The following is a 26018-nucleotide window of genomic DNA, read 5'->3' as shown; positions in this document are numbered from 1 at the left end:
TCCCTACCTGTATTTTAGCTACGCCGCGTTTGAATGGGGAAGATATTAACAGGGTTTTAAACGCACCTGGCCGCAGAATAAGCCAACATACGTACGAGCATCCTCTCTCAAATAATCAAACATGGACATCGTGAAATCGTTAGGACATCCGGAGGAAATATTAAACCTGTTCAAGTTTAAAATGGGTGGCTGTCGCACTGTCATGCCCAAATTGGACTATGTGAGTAAGACCCCTTGGTTTATTTTGTCATAACCGGCTGTTACCTAGTTTATAACTAACGTGGTGCATACGACGTAACGTTAACTGTAAATGGGTTTCAAATGTAGCCTAGTCCTAGACCTGCCATATTGGGGACCAACACAGGTGTTTCAATTTATCTGATTGGCTCTACTGCATATAATCCTATACAGTAGAACTAATTCATTCATTTGAAACACCGGTGTTGGTCCCCAACATGGCAGGTCTAGGACTACATTTGAAACCCATGAATAGGCTACAACTCATAAGCTACATTCGCAGGAGGCATCTCTCTTATAAACTAGGACAGAAGGCTATTGCAACTAGGCTATCCTGTCATGTTATAAGGCAAGACAATGCATCGGCATCAAAGTATACGGCCCTACTGCAACACATTGTTTATTTTATCCCGAAAGGCGAATAATGAATTATGTTTGCATAACCGGTCAATAACTGCAGCTTTGATCGTCTTGCTGTGTTGTGCCTTCAGGTGAACACACACGGGAAACACTTCAGAGAAATAATGAAAGTTCCATAAAGAGATACAAGTGAGCTCGTAATGAGTTTAAATACCTATCCACCATTGGCCTGCGCCAAGGCAGAGGATCATCATTGACTTGCTGGCTGGGATTTGCGTCAGCCTATATAATGAGCTTTGGGGGAATTCGGTGCAGGGAAGATCTGTGCGCATGTTTGACCGGTAATCCGTATAGCTAAAGTACCACCTTTAAACACCGATTTGACCTGGAATCAGTGCCTTAGTCTCCGCATGTAGACGGTCAGAGAAGGGTTTCTCTTGACTGGCTATAACGTATAGCCTAGTCCTTCTAAAACCCATGCATGTGAGTAGGGGTAGGAAGCCTGTCTCCGAATGAGCGCCCCTTGAGTGACAGTTGTCAGTCACAAAATGATGTAGGCTCGTGGAAACCCGTCAACTGAAATTACACGCGCAGAGGCAAGCAGAAGCCTAGTATCCCCCTAAGCGACAATGCAAGGACGGAATGCTACCGTGCATTGTGCGATTATGTAACAGTTGGCGAGCCCACCATGGATGTATTAATAAAACCCACCCACTACTCCGGCAAGCGGTGTAACTTGTCCTTACCATTGTCTACCACTAGGTGTCAACAGAGCATCGCTGTATACAACCGGATGTTCAGTCGACTGTTGTGAAAAGTCTGGTTTCAGGAAGCGTCAGACCTGATTGTAATCAAGCTACGCAATTCTGCCATCATATTTAGTGGGAAACATTTTCAAACGATATAACATCAGAAATGATGAGTCGCAGACAATGCATTAGGCTACTGTGGACATGCTCCCAGGTCGTCTGTGTTTTGCCCCACCTTAGATTACAGTTGGATTTCTGCTAGTGTTTCCTGTGTGCAAGCAGGATAGGTTAGAATTTAGGAAGTATTGTATTCCGTGTTGTGTTTAGGCTGGGGTGTGGAGGGATGTCACATTGCCATGCTTCGTGACGGTGCGCAGTTCTGCGCAGATTCCCAAGTCGCACTGTACAGCGGGTGGATCTGTTCCCATTACAGCGCATTGGTGGTGTTCTCTCAGATCAGCGAATCACGCCACCACGCACAGTTCTCATTCGTGTGACCCTCTGGAGTTTCCACCTCTCACAAACAGCCGTGTCCTCTACTGAACTGCCGAAACTGCGCACTTGAATGGTTTACCTTATCAGCCGCGGATATGCATTTATCATGCTCTGTCTAGGTGACCTAGGTATTGCACATGGAAGACTGAGCTGATCCGGCTACTCTTATGGCCGGAGCCTGCTGCAAGTGTCCTGTCACCCTCTCGGTATTCAAGCGCTCCTTCTCCGTTACCCCGCGGAGCCCCGGGCCCGCTTCACGGTCGCTCCTCTCCGGGGGAAGGCTCAGCGAACGGGGCGTGCAGGAGGGATGTTGGGCCGCCAGGCCGAGCGCGCTGAGAACCACAGGCGCTTACCGACACCCCGTGTTCCTCTGCTTTTCCTGCCAGGAGTCCATGAGTGACAGCCTGCGGACGTGCTACCTCTACCTCAACCAGACCAGTCGGAGTTTCGCCGCCGTTATCCAAGCGCTAGACGGAGAGTTACGGTAAATTTGGTATTCAACCTCTCTGTGGTCATTCTACTAGGCAGGGAGGGGCGTGTTCTCTCCTGTAAACAAGGTGGCATATTGCTCATCAGTACGAGCTGGACACAACTTCTACAGCCCAGTTTTTGATTGCAATAGATTTTGACCTTGAGTTCACTTTACCCCCCCCCCCTTCAAACTACCTTTTACATTGTCTTGAAAATAAACACTTCAAGTAGGCATGCACACTGTAAATAGCTTTCTAAGCTAGGACTGTTAGACTTATTGTAAGAGGAGCTGCAGTGAACATTTGGGTGCACTTAACTGAACTGGTGTGGTAATTCACTAGGAACATCTTATATTACAGCCAGACCTGCCCTGACCTACCCTGACACACCAATCTGTGACTATTTTAAGACCACCGTTCAACAGAAGTGACGCAGCTGGTTTTAAAGAAACGTCTCTTAGTTAGTTAATGTGTTTTTTCCCATGACCATTGCCGACAGGGCTCTGCAGCTGTCTGTCTAAAGTGTAGTAGATTTATAGTTTAGCTTGCACCGTCTGCGTTGAAACATTACACATGGCACGGGGAATGTTTTGCATGTAAGTGGTTGCTTGTGTACAGTGAACACCAATAGTGTCTCCCCTTCTCTCTCTCTCTCTCTCTCTCTCTCTCTCTCTCTCTCTCTCTCTGTCTGTCTCTCTCTCTCTCTCTGTCTCTCTCTCTTTATCTATCTCTATGTCTCTCTCTCACACACACACCTTTTCACCTTTCCTCTCCCTTCTCTTTCTTACTGACTCTCCCACCCACCCACTCCCTCCCATCCACCCTCCCGCCCACTCCCTCCCCCACTCCCCCCCATGCCCCCCCCCCACAGACATGCGGTGTGTATCTTCTACCTGGTGCTGCGGGCCCTCGACACGGTGGAGGACGACATGAGCATCCCCCTGGAGAAGAAGGTGCCCATGCTGAACGACTTCCACACCTACCTGTACCAGGCCGACTGGCGCTTCACCGAGAGCCAGGAGAAGGACCGGCAGGTCCTGGAGGACTTCCCCACGGTCAGCCCACCTACGCTTCTACATACCGAATACAAATCAAACTTTATTTATACAGCTCATTTCATACGGAGAGGCAACACAATGTACTGCAGAAAGAAAAGGGAGTGTGTGTGTGTGTGTGTATATATATTATGATCATGCCACTAATTTTCCAGAGGAAAGCAAAAAACAAACAAAACAACTCTTCACTCATTTGAACCAAAGATCCTGATGAAAATGATGGACTCACTCTACATGTTATATCAGTGTTAAAGCAGATGTTATGAATGTTGCAAAGACAACATAATGGTACAGTATATGAATGACATGAGTGATAAAAAATGTAGGACATGGTTGGTCGTAACAGATGCAGTGAGGTCATTTCAAAAGATCATGCATACAGATAATGGCACGGTATAGGGCCTACAGCTGGGCACAACAGGTGTGCGAAAGCAGTGATGGACATGACACGGTCGGCATTCCCATACTGGATCTTCATGTCTCTCTCTGCGTTGTCTCTCCACAGATCTCTCTGGAGTTCAGGAACCTGGGCGAGGAGTTCCGGGAGGTCATCTCTGACATCTGCCAGCGCATGGGCGTGGGCATGGCCGAGTTCCTGGAGAAGAAAGTGGACTCCATGAAGGAGTGGGACCAGGTGAATGTTGCATGAATGCTAGTCTTGCTTAGCGAGACCTATCTCCACTCTTCGTTTACGTGGTGCCAGCGCTGGAGAAAGATCTGGCTTGGACTCTTTACCATTCAGAGATGGGGGGGGGGGGGCAACCGCTGTATCTCTTTAAACCAATCACAATCATCTTCGGTGGATCGGTTGCTAGGTTGTTATTGTTTCACGTAGTCCGGATTGAATCTGATTGGGCCGACAAGATATTCCGTCGCCACTGATTGGGCAGTAATAAACGAATGAAGAGGTTTATCCCCAAAATCTGCATCCGTTGAGTCAGAATACATGAATGGTAAACTGGATGTTACATGAATGTTTCCTGAATGTAAACAAGCGTGATGTTGAATTGGCTAAACTCACTCCTCAGTATAAATGTAGCGGTAGCACTCTGGCCCTGCATTGTGTTTCAGTTCAACCCATGTTAAGGGCTTGTCCAGTGCGGGATTTGAAAACACACTTTTACGAGCTCTCCCGCTTGCGAGGCGGACACGCTAACAGTTGCGCCAAAGGGACGTCCTTTTTGGAGGGACTGTTGGTGCTCCTTTGAGGAGTGAGTTTAACCAACTACTCTCTACCAGTACCTGGGACTCACAAGGACACTTTGTCACTCGGTTACATAAATACCGATCACCCGCGCCATTGAACCGATAGCGGTGGCGTACCTGGCTAATGAGAAGTTTATGAGAAGTGGTTATGCGTTGGCAAATCAGCAGACCAGAGATTGAACCCAACGTGGGCGAGTGAGGGTGTGAGCAATGCTGACGGGTGACGCAGTGAGACCTTTGTAACAGTTACACAAGTCTTGGACAGTTAGGCGCTCTATGGTAGCAGGTCAGTGGTCCAGTCAGTGTTGAAGGAAAGTCACCTCATTGAGTTTGTTAACAGATTTGCTTCCAAATGTTGTATGAACGTTGAATTAACGTCAGTCTAACACCCCCCCCCCCCCCCCCCTTCCCTGCAGTACTGCCACTATGTGGCGGGGCTGGTGGGGGTCGGCCTGTCCCAGCTGTTCTCGGCCTCCCAGCTGGAGGACCCGGAGGTGGGCAGGGACACAGAGCTGGCTAACTCCATGGGCCTGTTCCTGCAGAAGACCAACATCATCAGAGACTACCTGGAGGACACAGAGGAGGGACGAGCCTTCTGGCCACAAGAGGTAGGAACGTTAACGTGGCACGACGGTAGTTAGGTTGAATGACCCCCACCACAGGTGTGATGTGTGTCTTTGACTCAGTGTGTATGTGAATAATCTTCACCGTGTGTTTTAATGTGTGTTTATCATATTCACAGTGTGCTTTTGTGTGTGTGTGTGTATATCATCTTCACCGTGTGTTTTTGTGTGTGTGTGTGTGTGTATCATCTTCACCGTGTGTTTTAATGTGTATTTATCATCTTCATCGTGTGTTTTCGTGTGTGTGTGTGTGTGTGTATCATCTTCACCGTGTGTTTTATGTGTGTGTGTGTGTGTGTGTATGTATCATCTTCACCAAGAGGTAGGAACGTTAACGTGGCACGACGGTAGTTAGGTTGATTGACCCCTACCACAGGTGTGATGTGTGTCTTTGACTCAGTGTGTATGTGTATCATCTTCACCGTGTGTTTTAATGTGTATTTATCATCTTCACGGTGTGTTTGTGTGTGTGTGTGTGTGTATCATCTTCACCGTGTGTTTTAGTGTGTGTGTGTATCATCTTCACCATGTGTTTTATGTGTGTGTGTGTGTATCATCTTCGCCGTGTGCTTTTGTTTGTGTGTGTGTTTTTTTTTGTGTGTGTGTGTATCATCTTCACCATGTGTTTGTGTGTGTGTGTGTGTGTGTGTGTGTGTGTATCATCTTCACCATGTGTTTTTGTGTGTGTGCGCCGCAGGCGTGGGGTCAGTTTGCATCCCGTCTGGAGGACCTGGCTCGGCCGGACAAGCTGGACTCCGCCCTCTCCTGTCTCAACCTGCTGGTGACCGACGCCCTGCACCACGTCCCCGACGTCATCGCCTACCTGGCCCGCCTGCGCAACCAGAGCGTCTTCAACTTCTGCGCCATACCGCAGGTAACCAATCACAGTCCTTCACACTCCTGGGTCCCCTAACGCCAGGTAACCAACCGTAGTTCCCCGTTATTACTGGGGCACAACAGTTAAGGGTGTGTGTCCACCAGCACGGTATTTTAGAGCTGTTGCTGTTTTCTCATTGTTTACAATGGGTAATGCGCTCTAGAGACGAGAGCTGTGTTCCAAGCACTTTTTAGCGCTATAGCACCATGAGATCTAGGCTTTTTTTCCAGTTGAAAAAAATCAAACTTTTTGGGCTAGAGCACAGGCTGTAAAAGGCTGTTCTGATGACGAGGACAGTCAGTTTTCGGCAAGACCGCAGAGACGGCGAACGTTAGCACTAGCTAGCATTACCTAGCTATCTTAACTTGGCTAGTTAACCTGCAGTCTGCACAACCACAACCCCCTGTGCTAACGCTAGCTGACCGGCTGCCTGCTTTCCCAGTGCGCGCTAATCAGCTCTGAACAGCTGTAAGGTTGGCGCTGTTCAGCTACATACAGTTCGCCGATGGACACACAGCCTTGCTCCTCACGTGACAGGGTACTCCCATTGCTATTCAGATACGGTTGTCAACATTCCCCAATGTTTAAACGCACCGCCGTCTATGTCAGTGGTGACATAAAGCATTGTCATGTAGGACTTTCTTGCAGAGGAGATTTAAATGCCACGATTGTAGGTTGACAACTAGGCTTGAAAACAGGATTGTTTGTTATTTTTTTTATCAAGGGAAACTTGTTTTATCAGGTTTTTACCCTCTAACATTACATTTATAGTATTTTACCTTCCTCAAAACAAGACTAAATGTGACTTCACTGTTAACCCTCAGCCTGTTGTTCCCCTCCTGTCCAGGTGATGGCGATAGCGACCCTCTCTGCGTGCTACAACAACCCTCAGGTGTTCCAGGGCGTGGTGAAGATCAGGAAGGGGCAGGCCGTCACGCTCATGATGCAGGCCACCAACATGGGCGCCGTGCAGAGCATCATTGCACAGTACAGCCAGGAGGTGTGTTAGTGTGTGTTAGTCTGTGGGTGCGTGTGTGTGGGTGCATGTGTGTGTGTGCATGTGTGTGTGTGTGTGTGTGCATGTGTGTTGCAATTATCTATCCATGTGTGATCTGTATTAATGGGTTCCTTCTAACCCCCCCCCCTCTCTTCTCTTCTCTCTCCTCTACTTCTTCCTCCCCTCTCTGTCCTCTCTATTTCTCTCCTCTATCTCTCTCTCCACTCTCTCTGTCCTCTCTCTCTCTCCTGTCTTTCTCTCCTCTACCTCTTTCTCCTCTCTCTGTGTTCTCTCTCTCCCCTCTCTCTGTCCTCTCACTCTGCTGTATCCCTCTCTCCTCTACCTCTCTCTCCCCAGATAATACAGAAGGTGTCCCTCCTGGACCCCTCCAGGGACAAGACCCTGCATATCCTGGCGTTGATCCAGGAGAAGTCCTCCCTGTCCCAGTCCACTCTTCCATCCCGGACCCACCACCTCTCCCCCATGTACCTGTCCGCTGCCATGCTCCTCGCCGCCCTCAGCTGGCAGTACCTCAGTACTACAGCCGCCACACAAGCTCCAGGCTCCAGCGACACGCAGGGACACTGATCCGCCGGCTCTAGTCCAGCTCGTCCTCACCTTCCCTGGGGTGCACAGACTGAGAATTCCCCACCCTTTCTCCCTCTGGGAGGTCCGGCTATCTAACATGTTAGGGGATTTTTCCACTCTCTCCTTGAGTTGTCCTGTTTAAACCAACATGACCTGTAGGCCTCAGACATGGCGTACATTTTATTTTAAATCCTTTCGCATACTCTGAGCATTGGAGAGGGAGGTGTATGGGGTTGAACTTTTTAGGACTAGCCCTATTGGTTCAAGGCCAATCAAGCACAAATAAGTATTTGAAGAGATTTGAAATAGTATTTTGACCCATGTCTGTTTAGGGTTAGACTATGGGAGGTCACTGTTGTAGAAGGGTTGTAGTGTTGCTGTGTTTGAAAGTGATTTGCAGTCGTCCATCTTACTTCCTGTCACATTGTTTTCAAGCACATGTTACAGCACATCAGATCCACTAGCTGGGGATTTTACACCCTACACAGTTCTTTGGTCTTTTTCCTGTTCTTGTCAATTTGCTTTTATGTTGGTTCTCTGTCTATTTGAGCGAGTTCATTTGTTAACATTTTGACCCATTTTCTTCTGTGGGATATAAAGAATTCACAATTTTGAAAAGAGATCTGCTCTTCAGTGTGAACACGATTGAGTTTGATTTTCTGATCTTTGGAAACACTAATCCAGAAAATCATCGAGGTCCTTCAGTCTGTGTTACAAAACACATCACGCAAACAACACACGCATTCAGGATGATGATTTGAACCATAGTTCTTTCATCTTTTTTCTACTGGTTTAAAATAATAATAATAATTTAATCTCATGTAAATTATTGTACTCAGTAATAGTCAAGACCTGTCACAATCAACGGTTTTGTTTCCTGTGAGGTTTATTCTTTATTGGAGATGCTGAGATGTCTGCGCTGTTTGTATGCCCACTGTACATATAAATACTGTAGTCTCATCCACTAGTACCATGTCTGGACACATCTCACTAGTCAAATGTGGCTGCTAAGTGTCCTTAATACAGAGCTTTGGTGAGTAGAAAGGCTAGTCAGGTTTAACTTTGTACACAACCAAAGGAGACGTATCAACATTGCTATGTAATGTGAGCATTTGATTTTTACATAACTGAACAAATATTAAAAAAGGAGAAAAAAAAATCAATTGAAAGTGTCCCTGGATATTTTGTCACCTGTCTTTGCAGTGTCAGACCAAGACCAGTGGTGGTTATTTGTTTGTCACTTGTTCTGAGTTGAATAGTCTGCTGACTGGATGACGGTTCATGGTTTTACAGGTTTCAGACTGTAAAACGATACACCCTTGTACTGTTGGACACTGGGGGCAGATTAAGCTAGGGTCATACTCCTTATGATCCAAGGTACTGTACCAGGGGAAATATATTGAAGCCTACTAAGAATTGCCTCAATAGATTCTTTGCCAAGACTTTCATCTGCTAGAGAAACCAAATTACACTTTAGGCTATCAGGAAGCACTGGCTTAAAAAAAATCTAATACAAATTGTTAAATGGTTTTGGAAAGATCATTCTTTAAATCCATGACTTTAGAGGTATCTGGTCACTTTTTCATAGAGAAACAGAATCTGATTGTTTTGAAAGGGTAGAATACTTTGTCAAGAAGCATCATCTATAAGTCACCTAGAGTGTTATTGTCATATAACCAAAGAGGAAGGCGAGACAGTTTCTGATGTTCATAAGCATCAAGCATAATCAGTTCACATTTTATAACCGACTGTACACACACTTCACGTCAACCTTTGGAAAGAAAACACTGTGATCAGGTGAGTTTTATGCCAGACCAATAGACTAGGCTCTCATGTGACTCTTTAGTCCAGGTGTCTTGTGAAAAAGGGACTGTCTGGAGAAAAATACGGTGATTTGAGTTGAGGTGCGTTTCAGTGAAGAACCCTACAAACTACAGATCTCCAACCACAGCACAGAAAGAGGTAATTATTGGAGGTTTGATTCTGTTTAGTTTTTCACTTCCTGTCTACAGGTGCCAGAGTCCACTGATGCAGTGTTCCAAATCAAACTTTATTTATATACGCAGTAGCAGCACTGGCCTGTAGGAAGGAGCCACAGCTATTGCTTTGTCTAACAATATGTTAGATGTTGGTGTTAATCTCTGCCACTGTGTATTGCAAAGACTTCTGATCAATGCATTTTCTAATCTCAACCTCTGAAAGTGTATAGAGAATTATTAATTAATTGTTGAAAAAAATTATCTTAAGAACAAATGATCATCATCATCATCGGTTTATCATAAGTGGCATACCTTTCTAGATTAAGACAGCATGTCTCTTCCCTTACTCTTGATTCTGAAGAAGGCCAACACATGCAGAAATGTTGGTTCTCTGTCTGTTTGAGCGAGTTTATTTGTTAACATTTAAAATAACATTTTGACCCATTTTCTTCAGTGGGACATAAAGAATTTGCAATTTTGAAAAAAGTGTGAACACGATTGAATTTGATTTTCTGATCTTTGGAAACACTTTTCACAACAGAAAATCATCGAGGTCCCTCAATCTGTGTTACAAAACACATCACACAAACAACACACACATTCAGGATGATGATTTGAACCATAGTTCTGTTGGTTTAAAAAAAAAAAACAGGCCACCGAAAAGAACTGCATATGGAGCCAATGTGCCAAACTCTTTTTTCTTAAGATCAGTTTTTCCATTGATCAGCACCTCACAAGAGTACCTTGGTGTGCGATACTTTTTCGTTATATACTTCCCTTAGTCGTCACTGCTGATGTATACTGAAGGTTTAGTACATTTAGACACCACAGATTAAGTACTTAACCCTACACCCCAAGGTGCATGCTACTCTCATATTCTCCTCTGCACTTCCACTGTTTTACAGCTTTCTTTCCATGTCTCTCTCTCTGTCTCTCTCTCCGTCTCTTTCTCACTCCTCCTCATTTCCCCAGATGCGTTTCCTGGGCCTCCTGGTCGTCCTGTCGGCCCTGTCTACCGGCTGGGCTCGGCCCCGCCTGCCCCTGCTCTCCCCAGAGATGATTCAGTACATCAACAGGGCCAACACCACATGGACGGTACTGACCCAGGGACCACCTGACCCAGGGACCACCTGACCCAGGGGCCACCCTCTCCTAGCATGATACTGGGCAGTCTGAAATGTTCAGGGCTTTTTTGAAGTTAATTTCCTGGAATTGTATCGTCTCAGACTTAAAGGTCATATAGACAGGATTTTTATGTAGACGAATAATTTCAAGAAAAAAACAAACATCCACAAAACTTTTCGAAAGATGCAGAATAAAAGTATAGTTTTCCCCACAAACAAATATAGAGTTTGAATTTATTGAATTAAGATATTTTGATGGGTTCAACAAGAACATCCCCTTTACCTCTGTCTGGTTTGGCACACCTCCAAAAAGGCTTGTGAGCCGACAGTACTACTACATTGGTATCACATGGTATGTCGGGAGATGGGAGTGATACTATTGGCTCACACCTCACGGGTTATTACTTTTTCAAGACGACTGGTCTACACCGAAATCTTGACTATTGCACCTTTAAGCAATTGGGTGGGAAATACCAACCCCTGTTCCCCCCAACAAGATAATGAAATCTTAGCTTTTCTCCCCTGGCAGGCAACGCACTTAAAACAGTTTATGGATCATTAACAGAGTTATAATCTCTTTCTCCCTCTCTCCCCGTCTCCAGGCTGGACAGAACTTCCCCAACGTTGATCTCAGTCATGTTCAGGGTCTGTGTGGAACCCTGCTGAAGGGGAGCACGCTGCCGGTGCTGTGAGTCTGTGTGTCACGCTCACGTTTCTGGTCAGTCCCACGCCACCTCCCTGACCTCTCTCCCCCTCTCCCTCCCCCTCCCTCCCCCTCTCCACCCCAGGAGCCAGCCGGAGGGCGTGAGGCTGCCGGACAGCTTTGACGCGCGGGAGCAGTGGCCCGGCTGCGCCACCATCCAGCAGATCAGAGACCAGGGCTCCTGTGGATCCTGCTGGGTGAGACTGACCAGGCCGGCGGGGGCCGGGGCAGACGACGGAGGGGGGCGGAGGGAGAAGGATGGGGGGGCGGAGAGTTGAAGAGAGAGGGGTCTGAGGACTGGGAAAGCGGAGGGATGGAAGAAGAGGGGGGAAGAAAGGGAGAGAGAGAAATGTTTTGTCCGTTTTCCCACAGACTCGCGAGTCAGTCTCTAAACGCTGTGCCGAGATCTCGAAAGTCTGGCATCACAAGACTAGTTTTCCCACAGCCCCTCCTTACCATGGGGTTTCTACCCACAGGCCTTTGGGGCAGTCGAGGCCATCTCCGACAGGTTGTGTATCCATAGCAATGGAAAGATTACCGTGGAGATCTCTGCTGAGGACCTTCTGTCATGTTGTGACGGCTGTGGCATGGGGTGAGTGTGTGTGTGTGTGTGTGTGTGTGTTTGGGTGTGACCTTTAGTCTACAACTTTAATCCTTTGAGTGATGGCACAGTTGTGAGAGCTTCAATGGTTTGACGAAGATGTGTGTCAATGTGTGTGTGTGTGTGTGTGTGTGTGTGTGCGTCTGTGTGTATGTGTGCAGGTGCTTTGGGGGCTTTCCCAGTGCTGCCTGGGAATATTGGGCTCATTCTGGGCTGGTGACTGGAGGCCTGTATGCTTCCAATAAAGGTGAGTTCTGGACATAACGTTGGCCGCCTGGCAGGATGTTTCCTCTAGGGGGCAGCAGCAACTAGTCCACAGTATGTACTGCATCTACAGTAAGCAATTTAAAAGTCAAGATTTTCACATGTTAAAAACAAAGGATGATTAATGTATGATATCAAATTGGTGGTGGTGTGTGTGTGTGTGTGTGTGTGTGTGCGCGTGTCACCTACTGTAGGCTGCAGACCCTACAGCATCCCCCCATGTGAGCACCACGTCAACGGCACTCGCCCCCCCTGCAAGGGTGAGGGGGAGACCCCGAAGTGTGAGACCCAGTGCATCGATGGATACACCCCCTCCTACGACAAAGACAAATACTTTGGTAGGAGGTCTCTCTGAGTCTGCACAGCGCCCATGCATTATAATATAGAAATAGTCTATACGGAAATAGTATATACAGTCAATGGTAGCATGTCAATAGTCTATACAGTCAATGGTAACTGTCAAAAACACCTCAGACTCAACACTGTGTTGGTTATGCATACAACTTAATAAGTGGTGTAGCCAAGTCAGATGCTAACAATTTTAGAGAGTGTGAGGCCAAAGTTGCCCATGCCCCGAAAGATCAGGATTCTATTCCCAGTCCCGGGAACTTTCTATGCTGTCGTCCTTGTCTTGTTCGTCGCTCAGATTTAATCCAGTTCAACACATTTATAACCTGCTTGGTCCGACATACAGGTACCCTCCACTTTTCTCCAACTCCTGACAACACTTGGAACTCCTTGCCTACAGTATATGATAGACAATAACAATTGACTCTTGCCTATACAATAGAAAGCAACTGACTCTGTACAACTGTATACTTTCAATGTTATTTAATTGCACTGCCTATATCAAGGATACAGTCTCCCATGATAGGATGGGATATGTAGATGAGGATCAAATTGACAGCAAGACTACGGATAGTAAATTGCCTGTTTGGGAACCTTTAAATGTCTAGCTACGTAGCTAGGACTGGAATGAGGAACTGCTTAGTGCTGATAAGTTACTGTAAGGACAAGCAATGACAAGAATTCCATGGTACCTGTACCTGTACTGGTTATATATGGCAAATTAAACTGTCTATTCCTATTCTATTCACTGTGATGTTGTTGGTGCTCTGCTCACCTCTCTGGCGCCCCCTGCAGGAAAGAAGGCGTACTCCGTCCCCCCTAAGGAGGAACAGATCATGACTGAGCTTTATAAGAACGGCCCTGTGGAAGCCGCCTTCTCGGTCTATGAGGACTTCCTCCTCTACAAGTCTGGTGAGGCAGCATAGCTCACTGCCACACTCCTATAGCTCTAACTCCCTCCACACACGCACGCACGCACGCACGCACGCACGCACGCACGCACACACACACACACACACACACACACACACACACACACACACACACACACACACACACACACACACACACACACACACACACACACACATAAATGTAACTTATAGCATGCAAACCAAATGTTAGAAATGTCCCAGGGTTTTCAGTAAATATGTTTGTTTGTTTGTTTGTTTGTTTCCCAGGAGTTTACCAGCATGTGACTGGGGATATGCTGGGAGGCCACGCAATCAAGATCCTGGGCTGGGGTGAGGAGAACGGCACCCCCTACTGGCTGGCTGCCAACTCCTGGAACTCCGACTGGGGAGACAAAGGTAGTGTTTCTCTCACATGGTTCACCACTCTCATCTTCTCTCATCATCATCATCATCATCATCATGCTCTCTTATCCATGTTATCTTTCTCATTCAAGGCTTTTTCAAGATCCTTCGAGGGGAGGATGAATGCGGCATTGAATCAGAGGTGGTGGCTGGCTCGCCTCAACTCTAGAGCAGAGATGACTTCAGACCTTCCAGACAAAACAGTGGACACACAAACAAACCACTTTGGAGATTAACCTGTCAGCAGCAGACTAAACTCTACAGGCCTACATGTAGGCCTACTATTGTAATCTAATCAAAAATATGTTTGGAAGTCCGTTGATGAAAAAAACAACTTCCAGAATAAAATGTTCCTTTGTTCTACAGCTTGTATACTTTTACTTTAACCTGTATTTGGATAGGTATACATGATATCAGTTTCTCTATCTTTCTAACACTCAATGTCATAAAAAAAGAGTAACAAGCATATGGGAATATATCTAACCTTTATTCAGTCGAGATCACTTTAGTCAAAATTGACCCATTTATTAGCATGCAATAATATATACAGCATATTGATTTTTTACACATATGAATTTTGGCGGTGTGATCTGTTCGGGGGGCCCCCTGCCTTCCGCGCATGTGGAAAGCGGCAATCTAGATGTTCCCCCCCTCTGGGCCGCTTGGCCCAGAGTGCCGGTCCGGAAGAGGGAACGGCATCTAGCCCGCTGCCTCTATGACGATCAGAGTGGGCCGTGATCGGGAAGACGCTCGGAGGTAACTTAGCCCACTAAGACTGTCAAAGAGCACCACAGGAGGACTGCTGTACATTATAGTCCCTGGCCTCCACGGGCCAACGCTTCTTGGAGTCTGAAGGAGATACAGCCTAGTGTCTCTGCCTCCATGGTGACCGGAGGGACCGCTGGATGGCCCTTCGGAGATGTTTCGGCCCACGATCACCACGGAGCGCCACAGAGACTAAGCTAGTGTAATTCCCCGGCTTCCACTAGCCGACGCATAGTTGAATACCAGAAGAAAGCAGCAATACCCCCCGGAACGACGACAACAGAGACGACATCGACAGAACACAGGCGGAACAGGGGAGGAGGTGGGGCGAGCGCGCAGATACGAGCGATCAGCAGTAATGGCAGGAGCGAGCAATGACGTGTTTTGACAGCTTAAATACATGCGCTCTAGCGAGCTGAACCAATGCTATGACAGCTGACAGTCAGCTGGTGGGTTGCGTCATACAGGGTGTGACTGATTGGCCTCTGCCGATTAGCCCGGCGTTGACATCCGTGCCTCGCCTGAAGTACGTCGGAGACTTCATTTTTAATAGTGTGGCTAAGTAGCCTATACATGAAATCAATTAAAAGCAGTTGAACGTTGTCTATCTTTCTAACACTCAATGTCATGAAAAAAAAGAATGAATATAAGAGAATGCTAACTCCAAACTATAGCTAACAAAAAGAGGAAAAAAAGAAATAGCCCATGGCTGTGTTTATCCACCTTTCAGATTCACAAATCTTTCAGAGAGCTCCGCGGCTCTAATTTCACAACCCAAAAAATGGCCCTTATGATTCACTAACAAGCCTCAAGAAGCCAGGGGTGTGTTACAGCATAATATCACCCCCCAATAAATGGACACCAGCCAGACACTTAACGTCAACTGGGCTGTAGGTGGACCTCTTAGGTCTTGGGGACAGAGGACAGAGGACGTCTTTCCTCGAACGCGTCGTTCACGGCCTGCAGGATGTGGTTAACGGCGCTCAGGATCAGGATGTCCATGTTGCGGGTGACAGACAGCTGGCTGGAGTAGTTCCTGACTGGAAGCACGTAGGACACGGGCAAACCCACCACCTCCGCAGCCTTCTGCATCTGGAGACCAGCAGACCAGGGTTAGAGATGTAGAATACATAAGATAGGCATGTTTATATATTCCAATTCCATATTACAGGTTCATGCATAAAAGGCTGAAATATACTTAAGCAATTGACCACGAGAGGCAGTGGGTTACAGGGGATTTTACAACAGTTACAGGCCGTAGCTTTTGTAAAAAACACACAGAAGTAATATTCAATCATTTACTTACCGATCATTCTTATCATTTTAGTATTTACATAATCTTCCGCGATAGGCTATAGTTCTGAATTAAATGGTTGCCGGGCAACATAGGCTATCTCGCCTATTTGGGTTGGCTTTGTTCACATAAGCCTATATAGGCATAATTGGGGTGGTTCACGTTTATTTGAACATTTCCAGCTATGGTGCAGTTATTAAAACACTTCTCCAGAGCACTCATTTTTGCTGGTAGGGGTGTGGAAGTGTTGGAGTCGGACTGATGAGTGCATTTTTGTAATAGGATAAAGGCAAGGTTGCTGCGAGTGGATGCTACGCAAAGCATTGTAGACAGCGCTTGATCTTATCAATGTCCTCGTCAATGAGACTGACGGCGCATTAATACTAATTGTTATGCGGTCGCAGCCATGGGTTACAGAGTATTTTACCAGCTAGCCAATCAGAATCAAGTATCCAAACTCTCCGTTGTAGAATGGGAAATAAGCTTCATAATGTTATTGTTCAGCCAGTGGTACCTTCTCCTGTAGGATGCGGCTGGTGTAGACATGCTTGACGTCTTCTTGGACCGCGTGACACACCTGGTCCACATGGGTCAGCAGCACCACCTGGGGGATGTCTGGAGAGACCGGCCATCAGAGATACACGAGTCGCCAAATGTGTGTGTGTGTGTGTGTGTGTGTGGGCATGCAAGACAGACACAATATGGAATAATGATGAATATACTAAGTGTACATCAAACAGAATAACGGAAACTCTAGCTACAGTAGTGTTCCCCTCTATGTAAATGTGAATGCTAGCACACCCATGTCTGCGATCTCAGCTTGAAATCTTCTCAGTGTCTCTTGCAGAGTCTCACTGGTGGTCGTGACGTGGCAGGCGTGCAGAACGAACACGACACCGTGGATCTCATCGTTGATCGTTGGCTCAGGTCCGAGGGCACTGGGCTCGGTTTTGATAGGCCCCCCACTGACAAACTGGGATAATACGTTGCCATGAAAAGCATTAGACCATCTTGAATGTGTATCAATACTGAACAAAGCATTCTACATAAAGGACTGCAAAATGGACAAACAATGTGAGAGACTTTAAGGATAATACTGTACATAATGTAAACAGGGAACAGCACCAGAGATATTCAAAATAATTTGCTGCTAGCACACTGCTCCAAGACTGACTACCCAACACTAACCAAAACCAACATTGGATAGGTAGGTGTGTCATCATGGCTGTTGGTGTTGATTAACATGTTCAACTGGTGTTGGTCGGAGTAGTGATCAATCAGGTTTGTTCACATGATTAATAATGCTCTGTTCACATTAAGATGGACAGTACCACCTGACCTGTACCTTGTGTCCTTCAGGGACCTGTCCCTTGATGACAGCCAGAGTGTCTGAGAGGGTCAGTCCAGGCGCGTCCTTGTTGTCCCCCAGAGCTGGCACATCAACCAGGGTCAGAGCTGTGGCCTTGACCCCTGGCTTAAACCAGATGTGAGAAGACTTCACCTTGGTAGACAGAGGGAAGGGAAGATGATAAAAAATAAATATGAATAATGATTTTTAATCAATATTAAGGACAAAATACAACTTAAGAAGGCGTCTTGAAGCCGTATACAAATAGTCTACATATTACAACTACCCATATTTCTGAACAGTCTCCCTCATGTGCGGCACGGTGGCACAGGACCTAGTAGTCGCCTCTCAGCAAGAATGTTCTCCCCGTGTTGGCAAGGGTTTCCTCTAGAGGTCGACCGATTCATCGGTTGTGTCGATTAATTGGCGCCGATAGGGCGTTTTTAAAACTATCATTATCGGCTAAACTGGGCTCTGATAGTGGCCGATGGCTGCGCAGCCTCTGCTCATTGTAAATAGACCATATTCAAACGATGTAGGCCTAATCCACCAAATCACACTCAGAATGTTTCATCGCATTAATATAGGGAATGTTTTATCCATGAAAAAAAGCTATTAGCTATATTGAATTAATTGAGAAGGATATGGACCTAAGCCACCCAGAAACTGACCAAAAGGAGAAGGCTACTTAATTTGAAGTTGATTGAAGACAAAAATAAAGAAAAGAGGGGATTTTAACAAAATGTCATGGACATAGCCTACTCTTGGGTGTGAGGAAGACATTCTTAGAGATTCTCCTCAGCGAAACACAATCATTCATAGAGGAAATGAATAGTGAAGGAAATATGTTCTGCACAGTTGGACATGTAGGCCTAACAGGTGACAGAGGGCAGGTGTGTGCAGGTAGTAGAGGCTTCAACGCCTGAGGCAAGAAAGATGACAGGTAAGCCTGATCGCTTTGAATTGATGAGTTTTCATTACTCTTTGCTTTTTAGCCTACGTTGAGTTTGATGATCCAGATTTTTTTATTTAGGTATTTAATTTATTTGACAATGGCCCTTCGACCATTGGCTTTTTCCTGCTCCAAACTATCTTTATTATATCTGCCTTTAAAAATCCACTAATGGTCGACCTCTAGTTTCCTCCCAATATGAAAAACATGCAGAAGAACAGATGCTCTTCAGTCCAGTCCCTGACTAGGATGTGGACTGAGCACTTGGACTTGGTCCTTGTGTGCCCCTGACGAGGTTGCCCATTGCTCCTGACTGCCCTATAGGAGGATGGTTAGGATGGGATAAATGCAGGGAACAATTTCCAATAAATACTTTATTTATATATATACTGTAAGCTACCCTCTTGTTGACGTCCTTTGTTGCTGTGCCAATCAAAGGCAGGAGCATGACCCGTCCATAGAAAGCAGACTTGACAGAGTTGATGAAGCTGGACTTCCCTGATCCAGCTGGACCCAGCAGCAGAACTCTGACCCGGTCCTGACACTGGCAGGCAGGTTTGTAGGAGAACAGATTCTTCTTGAGGGCCATCCTGTCTCTTCCGACAAAGAGTTCCTAAGATGAGACTTACTCATATAGAAAATCTATATTTGTTTAATGTGTCAAATGTGAACATATTTGGTGCATACTCATCACTCCATGACAGCTCCCTCCAAGGGTAATTCAGCACATCTCCAGCTTCTGCAGAGAAAACAGACCAGAGCTCCACATGACAGGATGTTTTCAATGTTTCCCACAGACTAATAATGGAAGTGAATCAAGTGACAAAAAACAAAACATAATATAGATAACATTTTACATATAGACAAATCATAAAATACAACATCCACAGAGGCTTTAGAAAGGTGTGGAATAGAAGCATTGCTTCCTAGCCTCGTGAAACCGTCCTGATTTCGCAAGATCACATTGTTTCTCTCGCAAATCAGTCTGGATACTCCATAGAGATCCGTTTGTGCCATGACAGCGGAGCGGTTGAAGTTAGCATGATAGACGGTGATTCATCCAATGAATGTTCCCAGCAAGCACGGACGGACCCGGACGAATCCGGACAAGCCCGATTGGGGCCAACTGAAGTCATATCATGACTAGTCAGATGTGGACCAGAATATCACCATATTACAACTAGGCTACAGTGGAAACCCGGACGAGCCCGATTGGGGCCAATTCAAGTCATACCATGACTAGTCAGATCTGGACCAGAATATCACCGCTTATTTGGATTAAAAAGCTTGGGGCGGAATCATTAAATAATTCGCTTAGTGTTCATTTTGGGTCTTTTCAACCATATGGAAAATTTCTAAAACTAGGACACATTTCCTCACACTTTGCCTTGTGGTGTTTTAGGCTGCTGTGGCTCTAGCAGTCTGTGTCAGTTTCTTTATCCATCCATGGTGTAAAGGCTTCAGCATGCTTCTGCGTTAAATTGACGGCGTAGCCTGCGGGAGCTATGTAAGGCTACGCCGTCAATTTAACGCAGAGCCAGGTGCTCGTCGGTCACGTGGATTGATAATTCCTGCACTTAAACGGCAGACGAGTCAAGGTCAGACAGCAGGTGTTGCACACACCAGACTGCTCGGAGAGCACAAGGGCTACACACAACTCGAACGAACTGTCACAGTAAGAATCAGTGGAGTGGAGTTTGTTTGAGACGTGTGGTTTGTAGGATTAGCCAGCAGCAGGGCCGAGCTGGGAGCGGAGTGTGTCGGTATTCTACCCGATTCTACCTTCCCGATTCTAGTCAGATTCTACCTTCAGTTGTTGTATGCCCTACTGCAGTGGTGTCTGAGCCTATATCAGCGTAGTGATACATCCCAGCAAGCCAAAGTACGTAATTATGACATCATGACGATGTCTTTCAGAGACGTCCCGGACTAGGCCAGAACACGTGTGGATTAGGGGATTTTTATAACTTCTTTTCAGGACGTCATCTTAACGACTTTTTAATTACCTAAAAAAAACGTCCAGTTCAGGTCATTAAAAGGTCGTTATGATGACGTCCTGAAAAGACTGGAAAAAAATCCCCTAATCCACAGGTGTTCTGGCCTAGTCTGGGACGTCTCTGAAAGACGTCGTCATGACGTCATTTGGCTTGCTGGGTTATGTTATGAATGTTATCTCTTTTTTGAGGGGTCAGAAATTAATGTTGAGTTTCTCTCTGTCGGAGATGTCTAGCGAGGCTTGGTTCTCACCTCTAAAAAGGCTTGTGAACCAATAGTATTACGATGTTGGTACCATGCAGTATCTCTGTGTTAGTCTGGGGCCTTTCTCGTTCGGTGTTGTTTCGCCGGTCTAGAGCGGAAGCGCGATGACGCATCGCATAATCATCCGGTCTGGACCGGAAGAAGAACAGTTGTTGTAATGTTTTTACTGTAGGCTGCACATGGTGAAGTTTCGAGTAGATAACATTCGCAATGGCATCACCAGGCCTAAGACCGACGAAAATTGTAAAAGAAAATGCGAGGAGAACTACCGGTTAAGGAAAAATAAAGCAAGTGGATGTTGGAGGCGGGCTCTACAGGCTGGAGCCGGATGATGGGGCGGGAGTCTTCTCCCCGAGGAAAGACTGGTGACGCGAGGCTACTCTGTGTCAGGAGCTGTAGCCAACAATAGTGGGGTGGTGAACTACAGCAACTCCTAGACTACTAGGTCCTGTGCCACCGTGCCGCACATGAGGGAGACTGTTCAGAAAAATGGGTAGTTGTAATATGTAGACTATTTGTATATGGCTTCAAGACGCCTTCTCAAGACTTAGCTTGTCTGAGGACCTTGTTGCACTTGCAAGGGTGCTATTGAAAGCAAATACTTGACTAATAAAATTAATTCTGATTGTAATGTGTATTTGTATGTTTCGTCTGGTTGATGACACCTTCCCTAGGCTATTCTACTGTAATTTCTAGCCTAGGCTAATTCTAAATAGCCAGTTAGTTTGAGGGACTGGCTTTCTAGTCTGAGGGGAGCATATGGCTGGGTTTCTAATCTGAGGGGAGCATATGGCTGGGTTTCTAGTCTGAGGGGAGCATATGGCTGGGTTTCTAGTCTGAGGGGAGCATATGGCTGGGTTTCTAGTCTGAGGGGAGCATATGGCTGGATTTCTAGTTTGAGGGGAGCATATGGCTGGGTTTCTAATCTGAGGGGAGCATATGGTGGGTTTCTAGTCTGAGGGGAGCATATGGCTGGGTTTCTAATCTGAGGGGAGCATATGGCTGGGTTTCTAATCTGAGGGGAGCATATGGCTGGGTTTCTAGTCTGAGGGGAGCATATGGCTGGGTTTCTAGTCTGAGGGGAGCATATGGCTGGGTTTCTAATCTGAGGGGAGCATATGGCTGGGTTTCTAGTCTGAGGGGAGCATATGGCTGGGTTTCTAGTCTGAGGGGAGCATATGGCTGGGTTTCTAATCTGAGGGGAGCATATGGCTGGGTTTCTAATCTGAGGGGAGCATATGGCTGGGTTTCTAGTCTGAGGGGAGCATATGGCTGGGTTTCTAATCTGAGGGGAGCATATGGCTGGGTTTCTAGTCTGAGGGGAGCATATGGCTGGATTTCCAAAGCTCAAGTCTCCATCTAGTGAGGCAAACAAGTCCAGGCACCTGTATGATGCACAATATCAACTTAGTGTGACGCACACTAAATATGTGTTCACATTTATAATTTAATTTACTTATTTGCTCATTTTCTGTTGGGATGCGTTAATATCCGTTGCTACCAGCAGGGGGAGTGGTGTGAGACTACGAGGGGGTATTGTCGTTGACTCTCTTCCGGCATTCATCCGCATGGCTGCTAAAGAGAACTGTAGTCTGTCTCATCACTATTATCTATTTCCTTCCTTCTTATAGGATTGAACTGTTGCATGTCACCCCTGAGCCATAGGGACGTGTAACATTAGCGCTAAACACCTGTTCTGCTCTCTGCGGAGAAAGTACAGTTAACTGGACAATAATTTTACTGAGACACCAGGCAGCAGTTTAAAAAAGTTACAAATCTAAATGTAGCCTACTTGGCAAAGGAACTGAAAAAGCGCCCCATTGGGTGGTTGATTCTAGGCTACTACGGGCAGACAGACGCACACACGTAACCCCGCAAAGCAATGGCTCACTTTGAACTCGGTGTAATTCCACTTCAGTGTAGCATGCACAAGACTCATTCTCCCATCCAGTTGAAGTAAAGGTCTCATCGGTTCCGAAGCTTATAACCATCTTCTCACGATAAGCACACGTTAACTTCAGGCATTCTCCAAATGATACAATGTATCCGTTATTAGCTACGAAGCCTCCTCGAGCCCCCTCCTGTTGCAAATATTGAAACGCGGAGTCAGGAGTGAGCGCAAAGAGAAATGCATTTTCATCTACTTCCTTATCTTTTAGAGGTTTGCTCAAGTAGGCCCCTCTTACGGACCCTGATTCTAAATAGACCAGAATAACGAATTGTCCAGCTTTCTCATTTCTATGGTATTGGGTAAGGACGGAAGTGTCAAAGCCATGGTGACTCCCTTTGTACAGTAGATGTAGTCGGGCAGTCTCTGGCAAAAGCTTCATCAGCTGATTCTCTCTCTGCAGATCCAACTTGGACACGATGGAAGACATCAGGAGACCGTGTGGAAAACAAACAAGGAATGACAAACCCGATTATTTAAGTCCACTTGGGAGGCAGAAGCAACTGTGAAAAATCCCAAATGATCCCGTGTTGGTACTAGGCTATACCACGTCTTCCTTAGAAATCGAAACTGAATTAGGAGACAAGAAATGAAAGCTTTTTGCTGTGCCTTTAGCCCATGGAGCTTTTAGTCAGGTTCATTATGTTTTGATTTTAACTTTTGGTCCGTGTATGTTTTACCAGTTCGACATTCCTTTTGAAAACGAAGACTGCGTGATAGCAGTAATAATAGCAGTGTATTTTCTATTTCCGGAACACGACCAACAACATGGATGATGTCACACGAGAGAATTAAATTATCTGTTCCTCTTTGAACCATGCCAGGTCCAGCCTGGCTTATGTGCGAGGCTGGCTTGTTTCTGTTCAGGACTTGTAGGACGGAAGCTAGTCATGCCACTGAAATAGCTGTGAATTGAAATGACATGAAATAATATCTGATAAATTAAGATAGGTCTTGTCGCCTGGACACATCAGTTCCAATGCTTCCCATGCTAATCCAGCACAATAAGAGCGGGATAGCCAGTTAGCTCGGCTCACAACAACTAGCAGCAGCTTCCATAACATTAATGGTAGCGGTGGGTGGCTAAAGCAGTTACACTGATGATTCCTGTAAGGTTAGCTATTTTGCTGCAATTGGTTAAGCTTCTGTTTCTGGATAAAAGTCATTACCTGCTGTATGCACTTCCCTTTAGGTGGTGAAGTAAGTAGACGGCAATCTCTGAGAATGTCCTGCGTGGGAGTCCAATGCTCTGACCACTACTCTACTTGTGGAATTTAGGTAAGGGATAAAAAGGTTGGAGTAAAAGGATGAACGTGTGGAGGTTTGGGGTATAGTCCCATAAAGTCATCCCCACTAGGTCTTGAACCCCAGTCTCCCGTATGGGAGTCCAATGCTTTGACCACTACTCTACTTGTGCAGTGAAGATCGGCGGATTTAATTTAGTGTCCTTCTTGATTTTGGTGTGCTGGGACTACTGCCTCTTGTGGTGCCAACGGAGAGATGCAGGCCAACATTGTCGGGATTAAGAGAAGGAGGGAGTGATAACCCGACAAATGCTATACTAGGTGCGCTGGCTTCCAGCCATGCACACAAATGAAAATTGGGACACTCCAGCCAGGTAGGCGTTGACCAAGGAGGGGCGTATGGTGGACTTTTTCAAGTAAAACTACGGCCGGGGTTGTACTGTAGCCCTGGTCCGACCACAGTCGTTAGCTGGATCAATGGTTCTGGCTGGCTTTAGGTAACCTTACGTTCGTGACCGTTACTGTTAGCTAGCTACTGTTAGCTAAACATTCTCTGGTTTGCATATGTTTCTGCTATGTAAACAACTTTAACTCCCTTATTAATATATGTATAGCAGCTACATCTATTGTAGACAAGTTACTGTAGGTTTAAGACCATACCGTAGCTTCATATTTATTCATAATAGAAGTGTTAACTTAACGTTACTTTGGGTGTCATCATACACAGGGTTGGGGAGTAACGGATTACATGTAACGCCGTTACGTAATCAGATTACAAAAAACAGTAACTGTAATCCGTTACAGTACAATTTAAAATATGTAATCTAGATTACAGTTAGATTTGCATAGTAACGGGGATTACAGACGTGATTACAATCACCCCTCGCCTCCTCATCAGTTTTACAAAATAGCTTTAAAAAAAGAAAAAGAAAAAAAGAAGTAGGCTAGTAAAACCAATTGCGCGCAGCGCGCCAACAAGATTCCCCCTGATCTGCTCGTTGGACCACAGCTGCCAGACAGACAGCGAGCAGCACGGGCATCATGGCAGAAATACCGCAATGTGCATTAAAATCCTGGAAATACCAGCATTTTTTTTATTTACCTGTCACAGAACCACAACAATATTACAGCACAGTGTAAACTATGCCTCCCAGCCAACAAAACCCTCTCGACGGCCAAGGACTCAATGTCCAACCTGAAAAAGCATTTTCCGGTAAGTTAACGTTAGCTAATGTCAAACGTTAGGGTAGCTAACGTTAACCTTACTTCCACTGACAGCTAAATTAGCTAGTCTACAGTATAGCACTAATGTTCAACCAGAAAACCAGACCTAAGCACCCATTCAGATTATTTTCACTCAATAGTGCCTGTCGGTGTTATTCAAGAGCTATAACTAACTGCCCGGGAAAACTGGTCAGTGGGTGCTTTATCCATAATATATAAGGCTGTGTGTCCACTGGCAAGCTGTATAGCTGAATAGCGTCAATCACAGCTGCAGAATGCATTAGAGCTGGAGTTTAGAGCTGGCTCCGACGTTTACACCTAACGTTAGCTACATTAGCAACGAGTGTCGTGTTTTGCAGACTGCAATTAACTAGCCAAGGCAAGATGACACGCACCCTAACCTCTTGGCATTAAAACTTGCTCTAACTGGGCAGTCGCTGGGCAACTGCTGTTCTATGTTGTCAGCTCTAGAACACAGAAAAATAATAAATAATGTAGGATTTCTGGTGAAATACACAGTACAGTACATTTTATTTAAAGTAATCCAAAAGTAACTGAAAGTAATCCCTTACTTTACTTTTAAAATGTGGTAATCGGATTACGTTACTGACTACAATTTTTCACAAGTAACGTGTAACTGTAAGGGATTACTTTTTAAAAGTAACCTTCCCAACCCTGATCATACATAATGCATCACTAAATGAATCCAGATCCCATAGAATGGTAAGTGCTTGTCTATGTGCAGTGGTGTTATAGAAGTCCAGACTTATATTATTATGAATTTACGTGTAACAGCTAGATGTGAATTAAATATTAGACATTTTCCCCGCTACAACAGACGAAAGGGCAATGAAGAAGACTGCAAAGAAAGCATTCAAGGAAGAGTGCTGAGCTAAAACAAAAAAAGATGTATTAATTCTTTTGTGATGATTAATAGTCAAATGAAAGTCATCTGGGGTGGGATGTGCTGGCCACATGTTGATCAGTGATAC

At 45.7% G+C, this 26018-nt stretch overlaps 3 protein-coding genes across 5 annotated transcripts; 2 read left to right on the top strand and 1 right to left on the bottom strand.

Annotated features, from left to right (window-relative positions):
* Positions 1–121: 121 nt before the first annotated feature.
* On the top strand, positions 122–8777 carry fdft1 (farnesyl-diphosphate farnesyltransferase 1; the record flags this gene model as incomplete). Of its 2 annotated transcripts, XM_084453368.1 has the most annotated exons (8): positions 122–220; positions 2228–2325; positions 3183–3366; positions 3872–4000; positions 4989–5180; positions 5893–6069; positions 6920–7072; positions 7427–8777. In XM_084453368.1, the coding sequence occupies 8 exons, from the start codon at positions 122–124 to the stop codon at positions 7655–7657; spliced, it is 1263 nt and encodes a 420-aa protein (XP_084309494.1). In that variant the 3' UTR covers positions 7658–8777. The 2 variants fall into 2 exon arrangements, with proteins under 2 accessions (XP_084309494.1, XP_084309493.1); XM_084453367.1 differs by lacking the exon at positions 122–220 and having other exon boundaries at positions 1664–2325.
* Positions 8778–10608: 1831 nt separating this feature from the next.
* LOC311321431 (cathepsin B-like) lies at positions 10609–14161 on the top strand (the record flags this gene model as incomplete). The annotated part of the gene is made up of 9 exons (XM_084453412.1): positions 10609–10731; positions 11363–11448; positions 11549–11660; positions 11940–12055; positions 12226–12311; positions 12523–12666; positions 13472–13588; positions 13858–13986; positions 14085–14161. 9 exons carry the CDS (start codon positions 10609–10611, stop codon positions 14159–14161), a joined length of 990 nt encoding a protein of 329 aa, XP_084309538.1.
* Positions 14162–14548: 387 nt separating this feature from the next.
* On the bottom strand, positions 14549–23253 carry LOC311321384 (interferon-induced protein 44-like). Of its 2 annotated transcripts, none has more exons than XM_084453355.1 (7): positions 22502–23253; positions 19039–19090; positions 18752–18947; positions 17397–17552; positions 16853–17024; positions 16566–16666; positions 14549–15849 (listed from the first exon to the last, which is right to left on the bottom strand). In XM_084453355.1, the coding sequence occupies exons 1-7, from the start codon at positions 22986–22988 to the stop codon at positions 15661–15663; spliced, it is 1353 nt and encodes a 450-aa protein (XP_084309481.1). In that variant the 5' UTR covers positions 22989–23253; the 3' UTR covers positions 14549–15660. The 2 variants fall into 2 exon arrangements, with proteins under 2 accessions (XP_084309481.1, XP_084309482.1); XM_084453356.1 differs by having other exon boundaries at positions 16566–16655.
* Positions 23254–26018: the final 2765 nt, after the last annotated feature.

Source organism: Borostomias antarcticus (assembly GCF_949987555.1).
Source record: "Borostomias antarcticus genome assembly, chromosome: 19".
NCBI lineage: Eukaryota > Metazoa > Chordata > Actinopteri > Stomiiformes > Stomiidae > Borostomias > Borostomias antarcticus.
This window is presented reverse-complemented; position numbering and strand designations above follow the sequence as displayed.

Bases quoted from the DNA above. Each gene is read 5' to 3' on its own strand.
- LOC311321384 (XM_084453355.1), bottom strand. From the start codon at position 22,988: ATGTCTTCCATCGTGTCCAAGTTGGATCTGCAGAGAGAGAATCAGCTG. The intron at 17,025-17,396 runs GTACAGGTCAGG...GTATTATCCCAG, and splicing joins AGGTCCCTGAAGGACACAAG to TTTGTCAGTGGGGGGCCTAT. The intron at 15,850-16,565 runs GTACCACTGGCT...GCTGGTCTCCAG, and splicing joins GCCGCATCCTACAGGAGAAG to ATGCAGAAGGCTGCGGAGGT.